At 39.2% G+C, this 19761-nt stretch overlaps 1 protein-coding gene across 6 annotated transcripts in view; it reads left to right on the forward strand.

Moving 5' to 3' along the window:
• The window catches only part of tafa3a (TAFA chemokine like family member 3a), a 173443-nt gene that overhangs the window by 128156 nt on the left and 25526 nt on the right, over window positions 1-19761 (forward strand). For all 6 annotated transcript variants that reach the window (XR_015779601.1, XR_015779599.1, XR_015779598.1 and 3 more), the window contains 2 exons: window positions 14408-14557; window positions 15364-15488. Coding sequence is in view for 3 of the 6 variants with exons in the window: in XM_088090931.1 (XP_087947057.1) it covers window positions 14408-14557; window positions 15364-15488 (275 nt within the window). In the remaining 3 variants the exon portion in view is untranslated. The remainder of the gene's footprint in view (window positions 1-14407; window positions 14558-15363; window positions 15489-19761) is intronic.

The following is a 19761-nucleotide window of genomic DNA, read 5'->3' on the forward strand; positions in this document are numbered from 1 at the left end:
AGGTTTTCAAATGTAATCATCCAGCCTGTTCTTCTTCCTAAGTCGTCATATGCTGCCGCTTTGTTTGTGATTTCGACGATGCCAAAAACCTCCTGTCGCCTGGTATGATATGCTGCTGGTGCGCTGGATAACACATAGTGCGGCAGTATAATACTCACATAGGTGGCATCAGTTGATAATGCAGTTGGACGGAACCCGTAGCAGCCGTATGATACTCTGCTGGATGGCGTCAGGTTAAAACACTGCAGGTAATTTCGTAAAATAAAGAGCTGGAAGATATGGAGGGGTGGTTAATGGGTCCAACTTACCCCTGTATAAATAGAGTTCTCTGTTTCTACAAACAATAGTGCTCCAAATTAGGACCCATTTATATTCCATTTGCATGAAAATAGATTTGTCTGTTTTAGTTGTCGTAATGTCACTACCCTCACACTTCCATATAGCCAATAGATGGCACAAGGGGGCAGAGTTGAAAGTTTCACACAACAACAAACGAGGTGATGGGGGCCTTTAAAATACTCCTTTTAATGGAGGTAGCATCGGAAATGGCCCTGGTCTGTGAGGCCATTAAATGCATAGCAATTTGTGGATGCATGATGGAGAATTATTTCCACAATATTACCCATTTGTTCCGTTCTGGCATTTTTTAAATGTCTCTGTCTTGTCCTGTGATAGTATCTTGTTTGTTCAGCATTTCACTACCTCCAATGTCCAAGCTTTCAGAAAATGAGCAAAAATGCGTATGAAATTAATGCATGCACAGAGGGCTCCCTCTTTAGTCTAAGTTAAGATAAGAAAGTCCTTTATTAGTCCCACAATGGGGACATTTGCATTGTTACAGCAGCCAGGTGTGTACAGGATAAGCAAGCAAAAGAACAATGTAAATAGTAAACAGTAAAAAAAAATAATAAAAAATAGTTAAAAAAAACAAGGTGCCAAACTTCAACAATTTAAAAAGTGTGTATACGTGTTATTGTTGAGCTTAAATCTTTATTGATACTGTTCTTGATTTTTAAGAATTTTATAATGACATTGGCTAATATTAACATTTTGTTTTCTTTTTGCGATCTGCACGTATTTGGTAGTAGCAGTGAAATGTACACAGGAAACACAAACACTGATACCACTCTTACGTCTGTATTGTAAATATGAAGCCACAGCCCACAGTTAGATTAGCTCAGTACAAAGACTGGAAACAGCTAGCCTGGCTCTTTGACGTTAACACAATCCACCTACCAGCACCTCTAAAGCTTAAAAATTAACACATTATATATTATTTGTTTAATCAAGTTTGCTGTCCTTTTTTTAGTCTCTGCTGGTTGGTGATGATAAGACCTGATTAAGTCACAGCTCCTTGGAAAGAAATAGGCACGGTCACAAACTGTGATTTTCACAATTGAATTTTTGTATGAACTTGTACCAGTTGTGTTTGACATCTTGTACCACAGCCGTGTTTGAGATAAATATATATCTGTGATAAACTATTATCAGCCTGCTTTGTTTGGCTCCAGCTCTGTTGTCATCCATGTAATGAGCTAACACATTTTCTGAGAAACAGAAGCGTTGATTAGGTTTCTCAGGTTGCTCAGGTTGTACCTCTTAAGAATTTTGACACCGTCTAACTTAACCTGATGTGTAAATAATTTATTTGGATTTATATGAAGTTCTCACTGCATACCAGGAAGAATGAGGTTTGCATATGCATCAATTAAAGATCTGCCATTTCCTCCAAAGTTTAAAGTTATGGATGTTGTGCAGTGTGATGTAAAACAATTATTTTTTAGGGTGGCTCTGTCTTGTTGTCTCATTCTTTAGACATGCAGTGGTATGTTTTACCTTGTTTCAGAGATGTTGAAACAAATGGCCAATTTGGAGCGATGCTTTCCAAAATTGGTTTGCAAAGAAAATTACTCTATTCCAGGAATTTATTCATAATCTCACCCCAGTGAAGACTCTTTAAACTGAATATTTGACCATAGATACATATCTACTTTGACGCTGAAGCCTTGAGTTCAGCAATTTTTGATTCTTGATTCTTTTGGTGCCGATTAACCATATTTGAACGAAAGTTTGGAGCTGTGGAGGAGCGAGGTGTGGATCTGACTCACAGTCTGTAGCGACGCCTCACAGACAGCCAGTCAGTCAAGTGTCCCGCTGTTAAATATTCCCTAATTTTTAGCCCTAACAAAATGTAAACTGGTTAGTTATTTGAAATTCACTAACCATATGGTTGTGATGGACGTTCTTCAAGTGTTCTTTGAAAGACACAGTTTAATGAAGAACTAAAACCATGGTTAGTGGCAGAGAGATCTATGGGTATTGTAGTCAACTACTAATTTAAGAGAGCCCCTGGTTCCCCTGGAACCCCCTGTTCTAGATAAAACCCTTGGAATATAATTTGGTTCTTGGCACAACTTGGATTTATATTTCAGCCTCGGAGGTTGCCACTTGTATTCGGCATATAATTTATTCCTGGTTCTTCCTTGCTAGGATCAGTGCAGTGTCCCTGTCAGCGTTAGAATCAACGCCAGGCTCCTGCTTTTCATGTATCCCCTGTTGTGCTCCTGTTACTGTATCTTGTGCTTGACTGGCCAGGTGAGGATGATACAGCCAGTCATGCAGCTGACAGTCGGAACAGTGTGTTGTTCTTGATGCCTCCAAACCTGCATGTTAGATCAATTGTTTGATTGCTGCAGAATCTGAAAGCGCAACCTGTGGCTTCGTTCTAACCTGTATGATGAGTTCTTTGATGAGGACGCCAGGAGAGCACTTCTCCCGGTGACTGACGGGCAAAAGGTTTCAGTATAAAAATGAATGCACAGAGTTGCCCCATGAGGTTCAGTCTGCTGTGGGATGTCTCTACGGCTTTGGGAGCTGGGATCTGATTTATTTTGAGACATTATATCCTACTTCCAATGTATATGTTCCCTATATAAGAGTTAGCTTCAAAACACTATTCATACTTGAAAAAATACACATTTCTTATCAGATTAACCTTGGTACTACAGTTAGTGGTATACTTTTTAATTGTGAAAATCTCACTTTCCAACAAAATCCATCCATGTATAATCAGAGTTATTACTGTAATCCATTCAAATCTCTCCATTATTAGTTTATTGTGAGTGAATATGACTGGCAGCTGTTAGAATTAAACTAGATAATTTCTCGCCTCCCTGTTGAATTCACAAAAGTTTTGGAACATAAAAACATTTTTGCGAAAACAAAATGCTGTCCAAATGTAAAAATGCAAATTTGTCCGTAAACTCATTTAATGAATAACGTCAGGGGAAATGCTTCTTTTTTCTCTGCCCATCTTTTCTCATTACATTAGCTAACTGCTGCATAAAAACAAGTCAAAAAGAGTGCAGCAGGCAAAATTAACAAATATAATGAACAGTGCGTTCTTTATTTCTTCTTTTTTGTGTGTTAGATGATTCACACATTGCAAAGACTTCTTTATAAATGCTCTGTACCATCATATGAGTAAAGACAGGTTTAGATTTTCTGCTTTTACATGTGCCAAATGTGTTTGACACACAGTAGTTTTATATATGACTGCTTCTCAGACGCAGGCACATTTTTCATCATTAGTTTCATTGAATAACTACTGTTTGTAACCCAGTCACCAGAAGAAAATGTTAGCATTGTATGTTTCTGCAAACCACAAATGCCTTATATTTGTATGTTTCATACCTATCATAGTATATAAGCTGACTTTGTCATACGGAGATCGTGGGTCACTGAGGTGAGACACCTGCTAAACTGCAGACCACTGTTGAAGACCAATAAACAAAACCAGTGGTGTTTTTTTAGCAGCCCATCGCTGTTTTTCCACTGGAGTTAGGGCCATGAAAAGGGTTCGTTTTTTTAATCAGACATGACTGCTTCCAGGCCAGATTGTGCCCCCTTAAACTAGCCACATGTTAACCTCGGAGGGACTGACAACAACAACAGCAAACGTTCATCATTTTATTATCTTTTAAATGTGTATGTCCCTTTGTATCATACTCCGTCCCCTCTCTGAATTTGGAGGTTTTTGTTGGTCTGTGAATGCAGCGCAGGCGGAGCTCTGCGTGAGTTTTTTGGGGGTTTTTTTTTGCCTCTGCAGCAGTTTGTGAATTTTGAGAGGGATTATTAAACTCTCAGTCTGTTTGAAAAAGATCACATCAGATCAATGGATGAGAGGTGCAGCTGCTGCAACTAAATGCGCACTTTTAGCTCCATCTGTGCCTAGCGTACAGTTTGCACTCCACAAATGATTAAATTGTGGCAGGCCACAACAAATAAATAAATGTGTGGGAAACCTTGAGTGCAGGGATCAAACTATAGGATCAAACATATCTTGTTGAGCTCCAATCTTACCTTTTGCATGGAAAAGAACACTGTTTTATTTTATGTTTAACATATTAAAAATGTACAACATATATGATTGCTAAACAAAACCACTGCAGCTCCTTTGTTTCCTTTGTTGGAATACCTGTATGTGTTCATGTGCTGTGTTGTTGACATGTTTTGTTAATTAATTCATCCAAGACTTACTTTAAAATATCTAAATATAGAATTTATGATCGAGGTAACTTCGGCAAACCCTTGAATCAGTAATCCTGTTTTAAATCAGCGCTCACAACAAACCTGTCACTTGGTCAACACCTCTGTAGAGAGCAGATGTTAATGCTGGATGAGTCTGCAAAAACCCTCATTATGTTTAATGCCATTATTTGACAATATGAAAGCATTATGGCATATGAAAGCAGGCAACAGAAACATTTGGTTAAGGTTCGGGAATTAATGTAGGTGATGTGGAGAAAATCAAAACATCATTTTTTACTAAATTGCTGTATCATTATTGTGACAATATTGGTGCTTTCACAAATTTTTTACACAATGAGCTTTCCAATAAATAATCATCAATAATGTTGACAAGTGGGTAAAGGCAAATATTAGGACAGCTATAACAGTCTGGTAAGTTCATAATATTAAATTTCTTTACAGTAATGCGGTCTTATACGATATTACAATATCCAAAATCTAAGACGATATCTAGTCTTATATCACAATATTGATACATCAGTATATCACCCAGCTCTATGTGATTATTGTATGGGTTTTAAAAGCCAACATTAAAGGGATACTTTGCTGATTTTAACCAACTTTATATAAAAACAATGGCTGATATGTGTAGATGGACTGTGGTAAACTCCATCTAACCAGTTCCTATATATCCCTCCTTCACCCTCAGTGAAACTCCATTGAATGATGTAGTTTACATTATTTTGCTGTCTCTTGGGCTGCTGCTTGAACTACAGGCGTTTCTTCCACATTTTGTATTACCTGCTTAGTACAGCTGATCATAACCCCCACCTCTACGCCGAATGTCAAACTTGGACCAAAATCCCATCAAATGGTAAAACTAAGCAGTGCTAATCAAATATAAATCAAGATTATGTTACTGCACTACCCATTTCTCACATAAAATGTTTTCAGAAATGTTTTCTAATACCCTGTTTTGCCATAATGGCAAGAGCTTGTGAACAGGAAGAAGGCGCCATAATGCTTCCTGTTTAAGTGAAAACGAAAACCGAGATTCTGTCACTGTGTTGCATATTTCTCGCCTCAAGCAAAACAAAAAACATCTTTTAGCGCACCGTTTAACTGTAATGTGAAATCCGTCCAGCCGTCATTGTTTCCCACAGACCATTCCACATAACGTCAGGCGTGGTGCATTCTGAAGGTTGAAGGTTTTCTACTTCTTGAGCAAATGCACCATTTTTCTCAAAATATGTAGCACCAGTTTCAAAAGTATTTGCATCTTTCTACTGTAGCAACATTTATGTCAGGACCTTTTTGATATTGGTGAAATACTTCTTTAAGCCTGGGAAGAGTGCAGAGTTTAGGGAGATGACTTTACTTATATGCTTATTTTCCACTTCTCTAACTTACTCTTACATTACACTTAATTTATGAAAACAATTTAAACAATAATACTGAATAAGCTACTTATGCTGTGTTATATTATTGCACCTTTTAACAAGTGAAACCATTCACAAACAAACTGTGTATAGCTCCTTTTAAATGAGCTGAAACAGTTGCAGCAGTGGCATTTTATTTAGATGTATCTGCCTGGTTTTACAGCCATTTTGCCAGCGGTGTGTTGAAATGTCTGTAGTTCTTTGGGAGTGGGAGTTATTGTAAATGGTAAATGGACTTGCTCTTGTATAGTGCCTTAGTCTGTCAACCACTGAAAGTGCTTTTACACTACTTGTCATAGTCACACGCACAGCCATCAGGAGCAATTTGGTATTCGTGTTGGTATACTTGTACATGCAGACTGGAAATGTTGGGGCTTGAACCGCAGATTTTTGGATGAGTTGACGACCCGCTCTGGCTCCTAAGCCACAGCCCTGCTGTGTCTTATTGCTAGTCACTGTCACTGTAAGAAATACCCAATATCTCTAACTTTGAATCACAACAAGGGCACTTGTTGGGCAAAGTGTTTTTTTCTGACACAAGTGCTTAGGTTTGCGGTCTAAACAATAAAAAGTGAATGTGGCATTAGCACTCAACATTTAGCATAAATCAGGCGGTGAAAATTATTCAGTAGGAATGTATTTTCTGGGGATACTGGGCTTGGATGAATAGCTGCAAACCTATGATAGCACTAAAATGTAAATCTGATGCAAACTTCCAAAACTAGTCTTTTAAGTTACATTTTTTATACGACATTTGAGATCCATGCTACCAAAGTGGTGTCCCTTTTTTGCCCGGGACACACTGCCTTGTGATGGCTACCTCACTGAACTGCTGCGGATGCACACTCCAAGTGATTTACATAGACAGTGTTGTTGGGTGACGCTGCTGCAGAGCTGCCTGCTGCTATAACTAAAAGCCAATGCTCGACTTATTTGTGAAGCAGTGCAAGCTACAGTATTGTCAACAACATGGTCATGCAAATATGTCACGATACAAAGCCTTGTTTGAACAACTTAAGAGATTCAAATATATTTGTATTTAGACATTTAAACTGTCACGAAAGATGGTATAATGTCAAAAAAATTATCAAAAAAACATTTTCACCATCTATTCTTGCTGAAAACCGTACATCATGTAGAAACAATCGGTGAGACTTTGAAGCTCTAGATGTGTCGCAGCTGAGCAGCAGCTGAGTTGTACCTGAGCAGCGCTGCTCATGCCAGCAGTGCTTACCTGTTAACACAGACCCCAAAATAAGAGGCAGTGTGGCAAGGGTGTTTGCCATATTAATAGAGTTGAGGCTAATACTAATGGAGATTGTACATTTGTAGAGAAAATAAATAATGTAAACAAATCCTAAATTATGTAATTAGAATGAACCTAAGTTTGACAAAATATAGATACATGTTTCATGTTTTATCCCTCCAGTCCTTGTTGAGTTGAAACTGATTTAGTAACTGTCAAGTCTTGTTTGTGTGTTGTATGTATGTTTGGGTATACATCAGATGCTTTAATACAAAGGTAGAACAATGTGAGTTGCATTCTCTTTTTCTGATCTCTGTAGGTTCTGGTTGCATATTGGTCTTTATCAATCAGGGATCAGTGAATATGATTGTAATGCATAGTTCTCTGCTTCAGAGTGGTATTGATCAGCTGCAGGGTTGGGCCTCATGCCAGTTCTCATTAGTGGTCTCTGCCCTTTCACCTTTCTTTGTCTCTCATCTCTCCCTCTTGCTGACGTTGGTGCCTGGTGATTCTAGCTGATGACAGTCCTAAGTGCTTTCATAGAAACGTATCGATCACAGGTGGTGAGAGGCCATATGGAGAAAACAGGCAGCCTCTCCTGCATGTATGTAACACTTCAGGACTCTCACCCTCAGTTGCTCCTACTGATGCTACATAAAGAGCCGGGTTTGTACTGAGAACAGCGTGACAGGGTGACCTGGTGGTTAGACAGACTGCTTTACAATCAGAGAATCAGTCAGTGGTCCTCCAACTGCTGTCAAAGTGTCCTTGAGCAAACAGTGACCTCTTACCTGCCCAGAGCTGTGGCTCTGAAATGTATATATTCACGTTTGACTGAAAAGAAGTGAGAAAAAAATAGCAGTAATATACACACCTCGGGTTGTGTCAAATATGCCCAAAGGGTTTTCTAAATAATAAATGAATTTTAAATGATTTATAGAAAAATGTTCTTGCAACTGAAGTGGTTCTTCTTTACAGTATATTTTTTTTTACCTATTTAATTTTCGTTTTTACTCGAACAAAAACCATCCAGAACCCTGTAGCAGCCATACATATAAAATAATGAAAAAACAAAACTATATAATTAAATGTAAAAAAAAGATAAAATACAATGAATCATCTTTTAAAGAGGGATGAAATTACGGTGCTGATCAAATCTAAAAATATGGTGTTGCATAAATTTTACATCATCCACATTTTTTTCAAATATATCCTTAAATAAATAGTTCAGTTTTGGGAAAAACACTTAAAAACTGTCTGACTGTCCAGAACTTAAAAAAAACAGCACCTCTAAAGCTCACTTATTATAACAAATGGTCTCTTTTGTTAAATTGATACAAAATAGTTACCTTAACATGGGTATATAACCTATAGTGATGCGCGAGTCAGGGTTTGTTAAAGCCTGCATGAGAACAGATTCACCCTACCACCCATAAACGACACCCGACCCATAAACATATGCGTTTCTCAATGACCTGAACCCCAAGTGCAAACCAGAACTGAAAATTTCCGTAGTAAGTATCATTAATAACAACCTACTTGCTGTTGACAACATAGTATGTAATTTTCAGGAAATATCACAATATAAAACATGTGCTTTCTGTTTAAAAAGCCCAAACACAGGGACACAGCAAATACTCACCCATTACGTTTCAAGAATGATGTGCACAGCTGATATCCTACATAGTTTGTTAACATGTGCGCATAGCTGATAGGTACAGTAGTTTTTTTACACATTGTGACAGAAGTGCATAATAAACGGTTTCTGTGCAGACAGAGAGGCAAATGCTTGCTGTTAGAGCACAGTGTCAGGCCTACATATTCACAGAGGGAATTTTTTTAGCATTAGGACCAGAGAGTCAAACATGTCATACTTCAACAGATTTTCCTGGTCAAAGGCCGTATAACGAAAAGCCTCAGCACAGCCGCTAATAATAAAGCTGCTTGCTGTGTGAGAGAGAAAAAGAGAGGTGAAGAAAAAGTTGGATTATTGCAAGTTTCTGAAAGTGATTAACAACTTTCTCAGAACGCTGCTTTGTTACATATGACCCACCCGTCTCTCACCGTGGGATATTTTCCATCAAGCTTACCCGAACTGACTGTTTGCGTTTCCAGTGCACACAGTAGTAGGCAGGAGTTTTACCCTATGCTTAAAGCCGTGTCACTGCTCTCTCCAGGTCTTGCTGTATTTTTTCTTAACCGACAATGCAGAGGATGTCTTCACGTTGCTGATTGTATACAAAACAGGGTTGTATGCTGACATTTCCAGAAAAAAAATAGAACAGGCCCGAGTGTCACAATTAGTGGGATATTTACAAAAATAGTTGCTTTGTACGTTGAGTTCTTGTAAAGCAAGAGTGACACTCCTCTCTTGACCAATCAAGGTGCAAGGTAGATTTATTAGTCCTTTTTTAAACATAGTTTTAAAAAATTACATTAAAATTTGTCCTTGATGTGCTACATGTTTGGAGTTGAAGGATGAGTTGATTAAAATCACCATTTACTATGAAAATTCATCCAGTTGTTCAGGCATGTTGCTGCTGATGGCATCATACAATTTCTGCAGTGCATTTTTTTAGTCTTCTTTAGAGTCTTGTGTCCTGTCGGCTCTGAACAAGGTCTGCCCACTTAGCTTGATCTGAGATGTTCGGGGTTAACCATGTGTCTGTGAAGATGTGCGCAGAGCAATTTCTGATTTCCTGTTGCTGAGTATGCCTCGATCGCATTTTATCCCCTTTATTCTCCTGCGAGCGGACATTAGCCTGAAGAAGGCTTGGTAGAGGAACAGCTCTCGGTCCAACTCAGGCCAGCCTCGCCCTGATGCCGACTCTCCTCCCTCTCTTCACCCAGTGCTTTCAGTTTTGTTTCCCCCCTCCGGTCTCCTCTCATGGCGTGCTGCATTCAGTCCAAAACGTACACAACTTTTCCTGGTGTTAATAAGTGCTTCTCTATCGTAGAAAAGTCGTGCTTCAGCAGAAGGGTCCATTGAGTCGAAAAAATAGAAAAATATAGTATATAAGTTGCAAGGATTTGAGGAGCTTCTGGCTACTGCATCTACATGCGCTGCTGTCATCATAACAACAATCAGCGGGCTGTAGTAATTCTACCACCACCTTTTAGTATTTGGTCAGTGTGCTGGGAAACAGAGGGGTAATGAAAGAACAGGATGGAAAGAAGCAGTTCTGTTGGTTCCATCCACAGCTCTGGATTATGAAAACCCCAAAATAACATTTCTAATGTTTTATGAAATAAACCAAACTGAACTGGACAGCCTTGTGTAAACAAGGCTTAAGATAACTATCTCCAGGCTGTAGCTTAGATGGAGTATTTTCAATCTTCTCATCTAACCGAATGCTCATAAAAATCTGATGTGTTATTCCCAAAATGTGAAACTATTCCAAAAATGTTTAGAAATGTATCTCCCAATTGTATGTTTTTACACCTAAGTCTAGGTTGTGTGGTAAAGTAAAATTAATTTTCTTAATTATTTCAGTTTAGGTATTTCTCCAGTTTTTAAATAACTCTAAAAGTTTCTCTGCTGCACTGTCTCACAGACCCCATACTTGTAACAACAGTAGTCAGACAGTTCATGGTTGTTTCTTCTCACATGGATCGTTACCAGCTTGGGCCGACCATTGCGCCCTGCTCTCTGACCTCTCATCCTGTCCACACTGCATGGTGGTATTGGGTCCAGCCTCAGTGTCAGGGACCTTCGCCAGCAGCTCCAGTTTTAATCAGCAGCTCTCTCCACACGGGCAGCCCCGACCAGCCGCCTTCTGCACCTTAATGAGTCGAGAGTCCCAGGCCAGACCTCACTGCAGCTCGCTCTGTAGCTTTCTTACCTCCTTTTCACATCTCAGCAGAGTGGGCGTGCACACATCCAATGAAGCACATCGCTGTGCAAGACTAGCAGACAAGGTTGAGAACATTTTAAAGGCTTTTAGCGTGACACTTGTCCCTTGACTTTTTTTTTTTTTTTTTTTTTACTACTAATTCAATTAAATTGAAGGAGTAAAAGAGAAATATTATCTTATTTTCTTGAAGGAAAAAAAGTTGAGGTTTTCTCTCTTTTTTTTTTTTTTTTGAATGATTGAAGTAATTGGGATATAGGGGCGTTTCAAGGATTTGATGACAATGGGGGCTTAGCCCAAACCTCTGCTGGGGAACCAGGGGGATACTTCCCCTATTTTTTTTTTTTTTTTTTTTTTTTGGATGAAAAAGTTATATTTTCTTTTTTATATGAACACAATGACATATTACTAGATCCAGTGCTTGTTATTATTACACCTATTTGTATTTTTGAAACAATAAATATAGATCCACCAGTCAAAACAGAAATCCACAAACCAATGGGCTGCATCATGGTTTTCCATTATCTTCCCAGTTTATTGGTCACTTCTGATCCAAAATGGACACTGGGGTGTCACTATTTGCCCTCCTCTGATCATTGAACAGCCTGCTGTACCGCCTAGCTCTTTTTTACTTCTATTTCCTAAAGTATGGAAAATAGTTGAAAATGACTAGATGGGATTTCCACTGCCCCCAACAAAGGACTTGGGTTAAAGTGTGTATTTTGAAATTAACATACAGTTTTAAAAAAATTATATAATTTAATTAAGACTCTCATTAATAAAATTCCCCCCCCTTTTTGATGAGACAAAAGATGTGTTTTGTTGGTTACACCTCTAAATGCTTAACATCACTAGAAAGCTCAGGATGTCCTTTGATCAGAACTTCAAGACTCAAATAGACTGCATGCATGCTGCTTAAAATAAAGGCCTCAGTGTCATTTCCTCCACAGAGGACAAATATGAATTTCTGGGTCTCAGGAGGGTATTGCAGTCTTGATTTGTAATTTGTAATGCCGGCCATTTAAAATTAGTGAACACTTTCTTGACACGTTATTTGTTTCCCCCTTTAATCCTGTGATTTACAATGATTGTCTTTACTCTTTGCACCGCTTGTGATTGCCGATTGTCCACGCATATCTATCTCTTAAACAAAGTTTTAATATTCCATCCAAACTATCCCAACTTCTGAAATTAACTTTGATCGGGGGGGCGTGCTGGTGGCTTAAAGATAATCACATCAAGAGCACGGACCCTGACCTGTTTTTGCATCAGTAAGTTTCAGCTCAGTGAAAAGCACTCAATCGGCAATTGTTGTCTTGCCTTTTGTGGGAATGTGAATAGCGGCGTATTGATTGGAGGCAAAATGTTTTTAATGTTGTAGATGAGATTTCAGGATTGCTAGCTAATGGGAAGATGGAAGCTCGCTGCAATCTATTTTCAAGTCAAGTTCCAAATTGAAAATCTTTACAGGCGTAATTAAGGCTTATCTGAAAGGAATGTCAAAACTTTTCAAATGCCTTTTTATTTTTTTTCCGCCCATCCAATCCTGATTGTTACGTGTAAATACACAAACACGCTCAGAATGGTGATGAGTCTATGCAGAAAAGTAATGAATATAAAATAGAGAGCAGTATTGATGTTTGATCCAACTTAATGGCAATGAAAACAGTGTCCTTGTAATTGATATTGTAATGTTCTTTCAAGTAAATAAGCAGTTTAGTGATGTTAATCAAGTCATTTACTAAAGTATGTGTGATTTTTTGATGTTATGTAACTATATTAGTCTCAACCCAAAGGAGAAATCCTCTGTTCGTCCTCTGGTTTGGGGCGCGGGGTCAGTGGATTAAGTGTGTTGTTCAAGGACATGTGGACAGGTGGGGCTGCATTGGGGTTCAAAGTCAGGCTCCTCCACCTGGGGGACGACCTGGATTTCAAGAATAGTGTGTTTGAAACAAGACTGTGCTGAGAAACTATTCAAATGTCCTCAGTCAGAATAAGTGTTTTCCATTGTGTCCAGTTTCTGTGCTAAACTAAGATGGTAGATTAGTGGCTGTAGATGCATATTTACAGACTTTAGCGTGGACTCAATCTTCTCATCTAACTCCCAGCAAGAAAGCAAATAAACGTATTTACAAAAATGTTTTGTACAGTATTCATTCATAGCAGCAGTGTGTAAGATTTAGGGGGTTTTAGTTGACATTAACGGTGAGTGGTGCAGATTGCAACCAGCTGAAATTTCGACTTGCTCAAAATTGTTGTATGAAGTCTGTATCAAGCACTACAGCAGAATGTCAACAAGTACATCTTATGTATATCTAATCCCTTTGTGCCACAGACCTCCATTGTTGTCCAATAGCCATTGAAAGCATATTAGTGAGCCACATGGTTCCACTGTGTGACATTTCCCTTTAGTATAGTGAACGTCGGCACTTTATTTATTCTAAAACAATTACATATACACATACACAGTGCTGGAAATATCAAATAATGTGTATTAATCCCCACTTTTTACTCCAGTTTGAGCCATGACTGCTAAAAACTGTAGTGCCCAACTGTTGTGCAAAATTTTTTTTTTTTAATTATTTATATTATTATTTATTTTAGATACGTTTTTAAAAAAGGATATATGTCTTCAGAAGAAACACATTGGCTTGCAGCTGAGTGATACAGACAAAGATGTGATTAGGGACATCATATATTTTGATATTTAATATAGAGGCACCTCTACATAGATATCCATATGAAAGGTATGATGGTATCTGGTCCAATGTCATTTCATATGGACTTATAGGTATTTCCTATAAGAAAATCATTTTGTAACACATAAAGATAAAGCTTTTGGGTGTATATATTTTTGTACCTGTGTTTTGCTCAGCAGGTGCTGTTTTAAACAGTTTAAACATGTATTTGTAGATATTTTATATGTTATGTGATTTATTATGTTTAAGGGGACTTTATTTTGTATTTCTTCACCTGTAACACCACATGACTATCATGTGATCCAGCTTTGGTATTTAAAGATGACACCTTTTCATATTAAACTAAGTCTGAAGAAGAGTATGAGCTCAAAAGGTCACTTGTATTCATAAATTGTACGTGAGGGAGTTACAGTGTGCAGACTTTTGTCATGTTGTTGACTTCTGTCCAGCACCCGCCTTACATGGTTTTTTTTTTTCGATGTGACAACTGTGCTTTTCATTACATTTCCCTCCAAAATGTATTTGCTGTTTTAAATCAGTCGTATATAAACATAGCACCCTGGTAAACAGGGCCGAGATGGAGTCACTGTTGCAGGGAGCCGACACATGAATTCTAACCGCTGTGTATGTTTGTGCTTGCAGTTCATGTGAAAGCGGGAACCTGTGAAGTAATTGCTGCACACCGATGCTGCAACAAGAACAAGATCGAAGAGAGATCCCAGACTGTCAAGTGCTCCTGCTTCCCTGGACAGGTGGCGGGAACAACAAGAGCGGCTCCATCTTGTGTAGACGGTATGCCAGGCTTCTCATTATAGTTTCCGTAATGATTTGAGACTGACTTGTGATTAGGGTGGAAATGCCGTGCGGTGCAGAAACTGTCACACCTGTCACTGCGCCTCCCGTGCTTATTCCATTGATTATTTGGGGATGTGAGGTTTATTGTATGAAAGGAGAAAAAAAAATACAATGTCGAGATTTTTCGTGATTCTGTTGCTGTGTCTCGGAGGCTTTCTAATCCTCAAAATCAAATCTGCCAATAAATTCACCTCTTTGTCTGGAGTGGAGGCCACGTCACACCTTGTGTTCATCCGAGTGGATAGAAGGCTGAGTTATTTAATATCACGTCAAAAGTGGCCTCAGTTACAGGTGAATCGATCCCCATCTGCTCCTGTCACTGTAATGGCTCCGACAGGGACTTCCTCCATTCTGACAGTTCGCTTTCCACTTTAGAAATGTCAGGGGAAGCTGTTTCTCCCCTGTAGGCCTCCTCAGAGCAACTTAAGACCTTGACACACCAACCTGCTGCACGCTTTGTTACACCTCCTACATACTAACACTCACTCTCCTGCTCACAACACTCAGCAGCTTGACATTGACCCCCGCCCTGTAATTCAGACCTGAAAACACACCGCGGCGGGACTGACGGGGCTCCTCTGTCAGGCGGAGATCAAAAGACGATCTCTTCAATCATTGTGATGTATACAGAAACCAAAGGCGCTTGTTGTTGCTTCGGCCAAGGCAGAAGCTTGCTACACTTTCAAACAGTATGTTGTTAATTGCCTCCAGTTCCTCAGTTTTTTCTTTTATTTTTCCCCCAGCATCCATAGTTGCACAGAAGTGGTGGTGCCAGATGCATCCCTGCATGGATGGGGAGGAGTGTAAAGTGCTGCCAGATCTCAAAGGATGGAGCTGCAGTACAGGAAACAAAGTTAAGACAACCAAGGTGGGTTTAATTCACAAAAATATTCAAAGGCAGTTGGTAAATATTCTCAAATTATGATGCCTAACAGCCTCGGATAATAGATAATGTTACCGTAGAATTATAAAGGAGGGCTGGGTAAGTGTTTGAAAAAGAAAGAAACGAGAGCACTGGAGGAGATTTTTTTTCTATCAACTTCAGATGAGAGCATAGCAGAGCAGTCAGAGTAGGAGGCAGCAGGAGAGGAAGATGTGACTCACAGGGGAGAGTCAGTGAAGTGTTTCTTGAAGCGATTGGCTTACAACAGTAGAAAGGGGTGAGTTAAGTTCAGCTATCTATTTAGCAGATCGTGCAATTTGTTGTGGAAGTCTAAATACACTCCGTTTATTGTATTTTTACTTAAGTTGCTAATTTGGGAGAGTCTAGCAGATCAGGTAGTCAGCGATCCAGGAGAGCGGCAGCTAATTGTGCACAGTTTTGAGTGAACGGGTAACACTGGGGGATAGAGCGAGATGTTCTGGTGAAGTCGCTTCCAAATAAAAAAATCAAGATTTTGTCTGTCAAAGCGAAGAATTCACAGTGCTGGAGTATCTGTATGTCTTTTAAAGTGGCAGTTGTACTGTGGTGTAAAAGCAACCAGGTGAACAACAGTATTTTGTGAAAGCAATTATATGATTTTAGCATAATTTCAAAAGTTTAACTTATTATCTTTTGGTGCCGTAAAGTAGCAATACCACGGTGTAAAAATACTCGTTATTACAAGTCCTGAATTCAAAATTGTACCCAAACCCGTTTAGCGGTGAAGTTGCAGAACTGAAACTTCTATCATGTGTTTAGCGTGTAGGAGAATAGCAGCGGTTAACGTCAAAATGCAAATGGAAGTATCTAGAGCCATTGTTTGGTTTGTCCCTTCTGGGCTACTGTAGAACAAGCATGGCTGACTCCATGGCAGAAGACCCACTTTGTATGTTGACATGAACAGCTCCTTCTAAAGTAAATGCACTTTGTCATTGATGTTGATGTTAGACACTGATGCAAAGAGGCAGCTTTCGTGGTGGTATGATATGTACAGGGCGGCGGCAATGTGTAAAATATCCAAGCCAAGACCTCCACCTCCGTGCACAGGTCATTTTGGCTAATCTCTATAACCCAATATCAGCATCAAAATGCAAAATTATGAATAAAAAAAGTCAATAAAAAAACTAAATAATTGCAGAAGGGTGTCACGATTGTATTTCCCTCAGTGTCCACATGGTCTGTTTACCTGCTGCTCAAACGTGGGTGGTTAATACTTCGGACTACAAACAAAACTACAACACAAGCACAGACTCTTATGATATCAAAATCAGTAATGTGTTTATAGAAATTAGTCTAATACTTTTTTAGCTGTTAAAAAGCCTTAAATAAATGGACATGACACACGTGGCAAACAAAGTGGCAGCTCAAAGATAAACCAAGGCTGATGTCAGCTGCCAGGCGATCAGAGTCGCACTAGATGAGTGTCACAAGTGCAATCAGTGAAGTGAGTGTAACACTCAGGTGAACTCCAAAAAAGCACCAGTGTGCTCAAGACCAGCAAACTTATCACACAGTCAACAACATCAGATACAGGCGACATGATTAAATACAAAAACACTGATAAAAAATGAAAATACACTACATTTTTACATGCCCTGATGAAGACTGTGAGTTGACCGTGTCAAGCCTATTTGTTAAAGTCTTTTTAACTTTAGCAAATCAGTGTGCCTTGGAATTTTTGGGTTTTGACTTATTGACAAAAGAAATAACAAGTCTGACCACTCCCTCCTTTTTTGTTCATTTTTGTCCTTGGATCCAAAGAGCACCTGTTTTTGACACCTACGCATGTGAAGTAGCACCCTTCAGCCAAACTTTTTTATCAACATTTTAGCAGTTCTTAAATGAGCAGTGAGTGGAAAGACCTAAACAGTAACTTAGCCCCTGTAGCATTATAATATACATGTATTATATCGTCACTGATATACTGTACATGGCCAGTTTCTTTCTACCAGTCTCTTAAAATGCTCCATTATTTCTTCGTAAACTCATCACTTAAGATAAAAAAATAAGGTACATACTGATGCATGACTTTCTGTCAGTCTCAAGAATTTCACTTCCTCTCAGTGGGTCCATGTTGCACTGATGATGCAGGATGACAGTCACCAAAACTGTCCAATCAATGAATTCGCTGTCAGTTACAGTTTGTAGTTTATTTGTACCAAGCCAATTTGAACATCAAATGGACTGGATGAGCAACACTTAATATTTTTTCCTTGATCCAGGAATGCATACAGCTGGCGCCTAAAAACTGTTCAATATACCTTCCCTAGAGAGTCAATGCAGACATCAATCACTAGAAATGAGCTATTTAAAGCTTTTTAACCTTTTATTTTTGACAGACTAAATTGTAATTTCACACATTTAATTGAATTGCAATCGGCACTCAAAAAAAATACTGTTGTGTGAAGCCCTTTTCTATGAAGCCAGCGCTCTTGTCAATAATCCTGAAATATTTTCAGTGGTTTCATCACAAGCTCAAATTCTGTGTTTGTGTTATCACAGAGCTACAAAACTACAAAACAGAATATTCAGTGTCAAAGTGATTCATGAATATACATGATGTGTCACTTTAATATATGCAACAAGACATTTGTTTCTGCTTGGACCTACTGGATAATTTCACACAAAAAAATCAGAAAGGTTGAAAGAACATGTGTCAGATTGATTCACCTGAATGATAACAGTGATATTTACAAAAGCATAAATTAAGAGCTCACTTGAGAACAGAGTAATGTGTGTATAAATAGATTAAATAAATATACTACTGATTCTCAGTTGGTGGTTTAGGTGCAAAATGAGATATGGATGCACACAGCACAACTTAGCAAGTGGAAAATCAATCACCTTTGTAATAAACAGTGTGATTACGCACGTGGGATTCATTGGTATAAACTGGAGATCGCAGCCTCTGAGGAGCAGAGCAGAGGCAGCTCACATGTCTCCTCCTCCTCGTGGTTTTAGCATTAAGGGTGAGAGAGAGCCGGCTTGAGTCGGGCTCTGCCTTTGAAAAGTCAGAGCCGGCTCGCATATGACTTCAAAAAGTGCCAGCGAGAAGCAAAACAAAGGCAAGCAAAGGCAGGAGAAACAAACAAACAACAAACAAAAATCCCTCCAGGAGGCCAAATCGTCAAGCGGGATGTGCTGAGGCAGGGCAGGAGGGCTCAAGCTGTAGCACTTGCAGAGATTAATAGAGGTTATCTGGACTTGTGTTTTGGGTTTCAGGGTGTGGTAGACCTGAAGCTGATGGTAGGTGAGGAGGGAGTGGGGGGACACAGTGGGCCCTTAGCCATCCATCACGGCCCAGTGTTTGACTCACCAAACGCCTGTAGTTGAGCTGCCTCTTCCATTATTCATGGCTACAGGAGGCCTGGACGAAGCAGAGCTTTTTATTTTAGCCGGGTTAATAATTCATGCCCTCGCACACAGCCACAGGAAAGCAGAAACAGAGGCACAGACAAGCAGGGGTCCAGGTGGCTAGTAGAACTCGTCAGAACCTCGACTCTTTTTTTTGATTTGGGAGTCAGCGGGGGTCGCTCTCTGCTCGTGGCCCTGCTGCCTCCCACAGAGAGCCAGGGAAGGACGGCCTGTGTATGCCAGAGGGCCTCCGTGGCCGAGCTTCCTGGACGGTTAACATCATTCTGAGGAATAAATGCAGGGCTCTGCTGAAGATCGAGTGCAGATTCTCAGGCAAAGTGACGTTAACTGTTGAGAAAAGTGATGCAGGTTCTTTCAAAAATACTTGAAAATAAAAATAATTAAATTTCAAAGCTAATCTGCATAGATTACATTTTAGAATAATAGATATAGTCAGTAAGTTTGGACTAGTAAAGCTATGTTTTACCCTTTTTTATTATAATATTCAGTCAAGTTCAGTGAAGCAAATTGCAAATCAGAAATGAGCCTTTTTGGTCTGTGAATGCTGACAACTGATTGTATATAAATATCAACAGAATGACAACCCCCCAAAAGTGCAGCCAAAACATCCTAATTGTTGTTTTTATTGATATTTGTTTTTGTGCCTTCGAATTATTTGTTTGTTTCAGTCTCAAAGCCACTATTTTCTACCTGTCCAGCAATAGTAAACAGTCTATAGCAACCAGCTGATGAAAAAAGTGGTGCATGAAGCTGCTAAAAAGCCATATTTTTCTCAGGGGATTCTTTTGGAGACAGTGCAGCACAAAGCTAAAGCTTACTCGTTTTGTCAGGCCTTGCAACTTTT

This window comes from Plectropomus leopardus, chromosome 2 (genome assembly GCF_026936395.1).
Source record: "Plectropomus leopardus strain MGB_pleo_1.0 chromosome 2, ASM2693639v1, whole genome shotgun sequence".
NCBI classification, from domain to species: Eukaryota; Metazoa; Chordata; class Actinopteri; order Perciformes; family Serranidae; genus Plectropomus; species Plectropomus leopardus.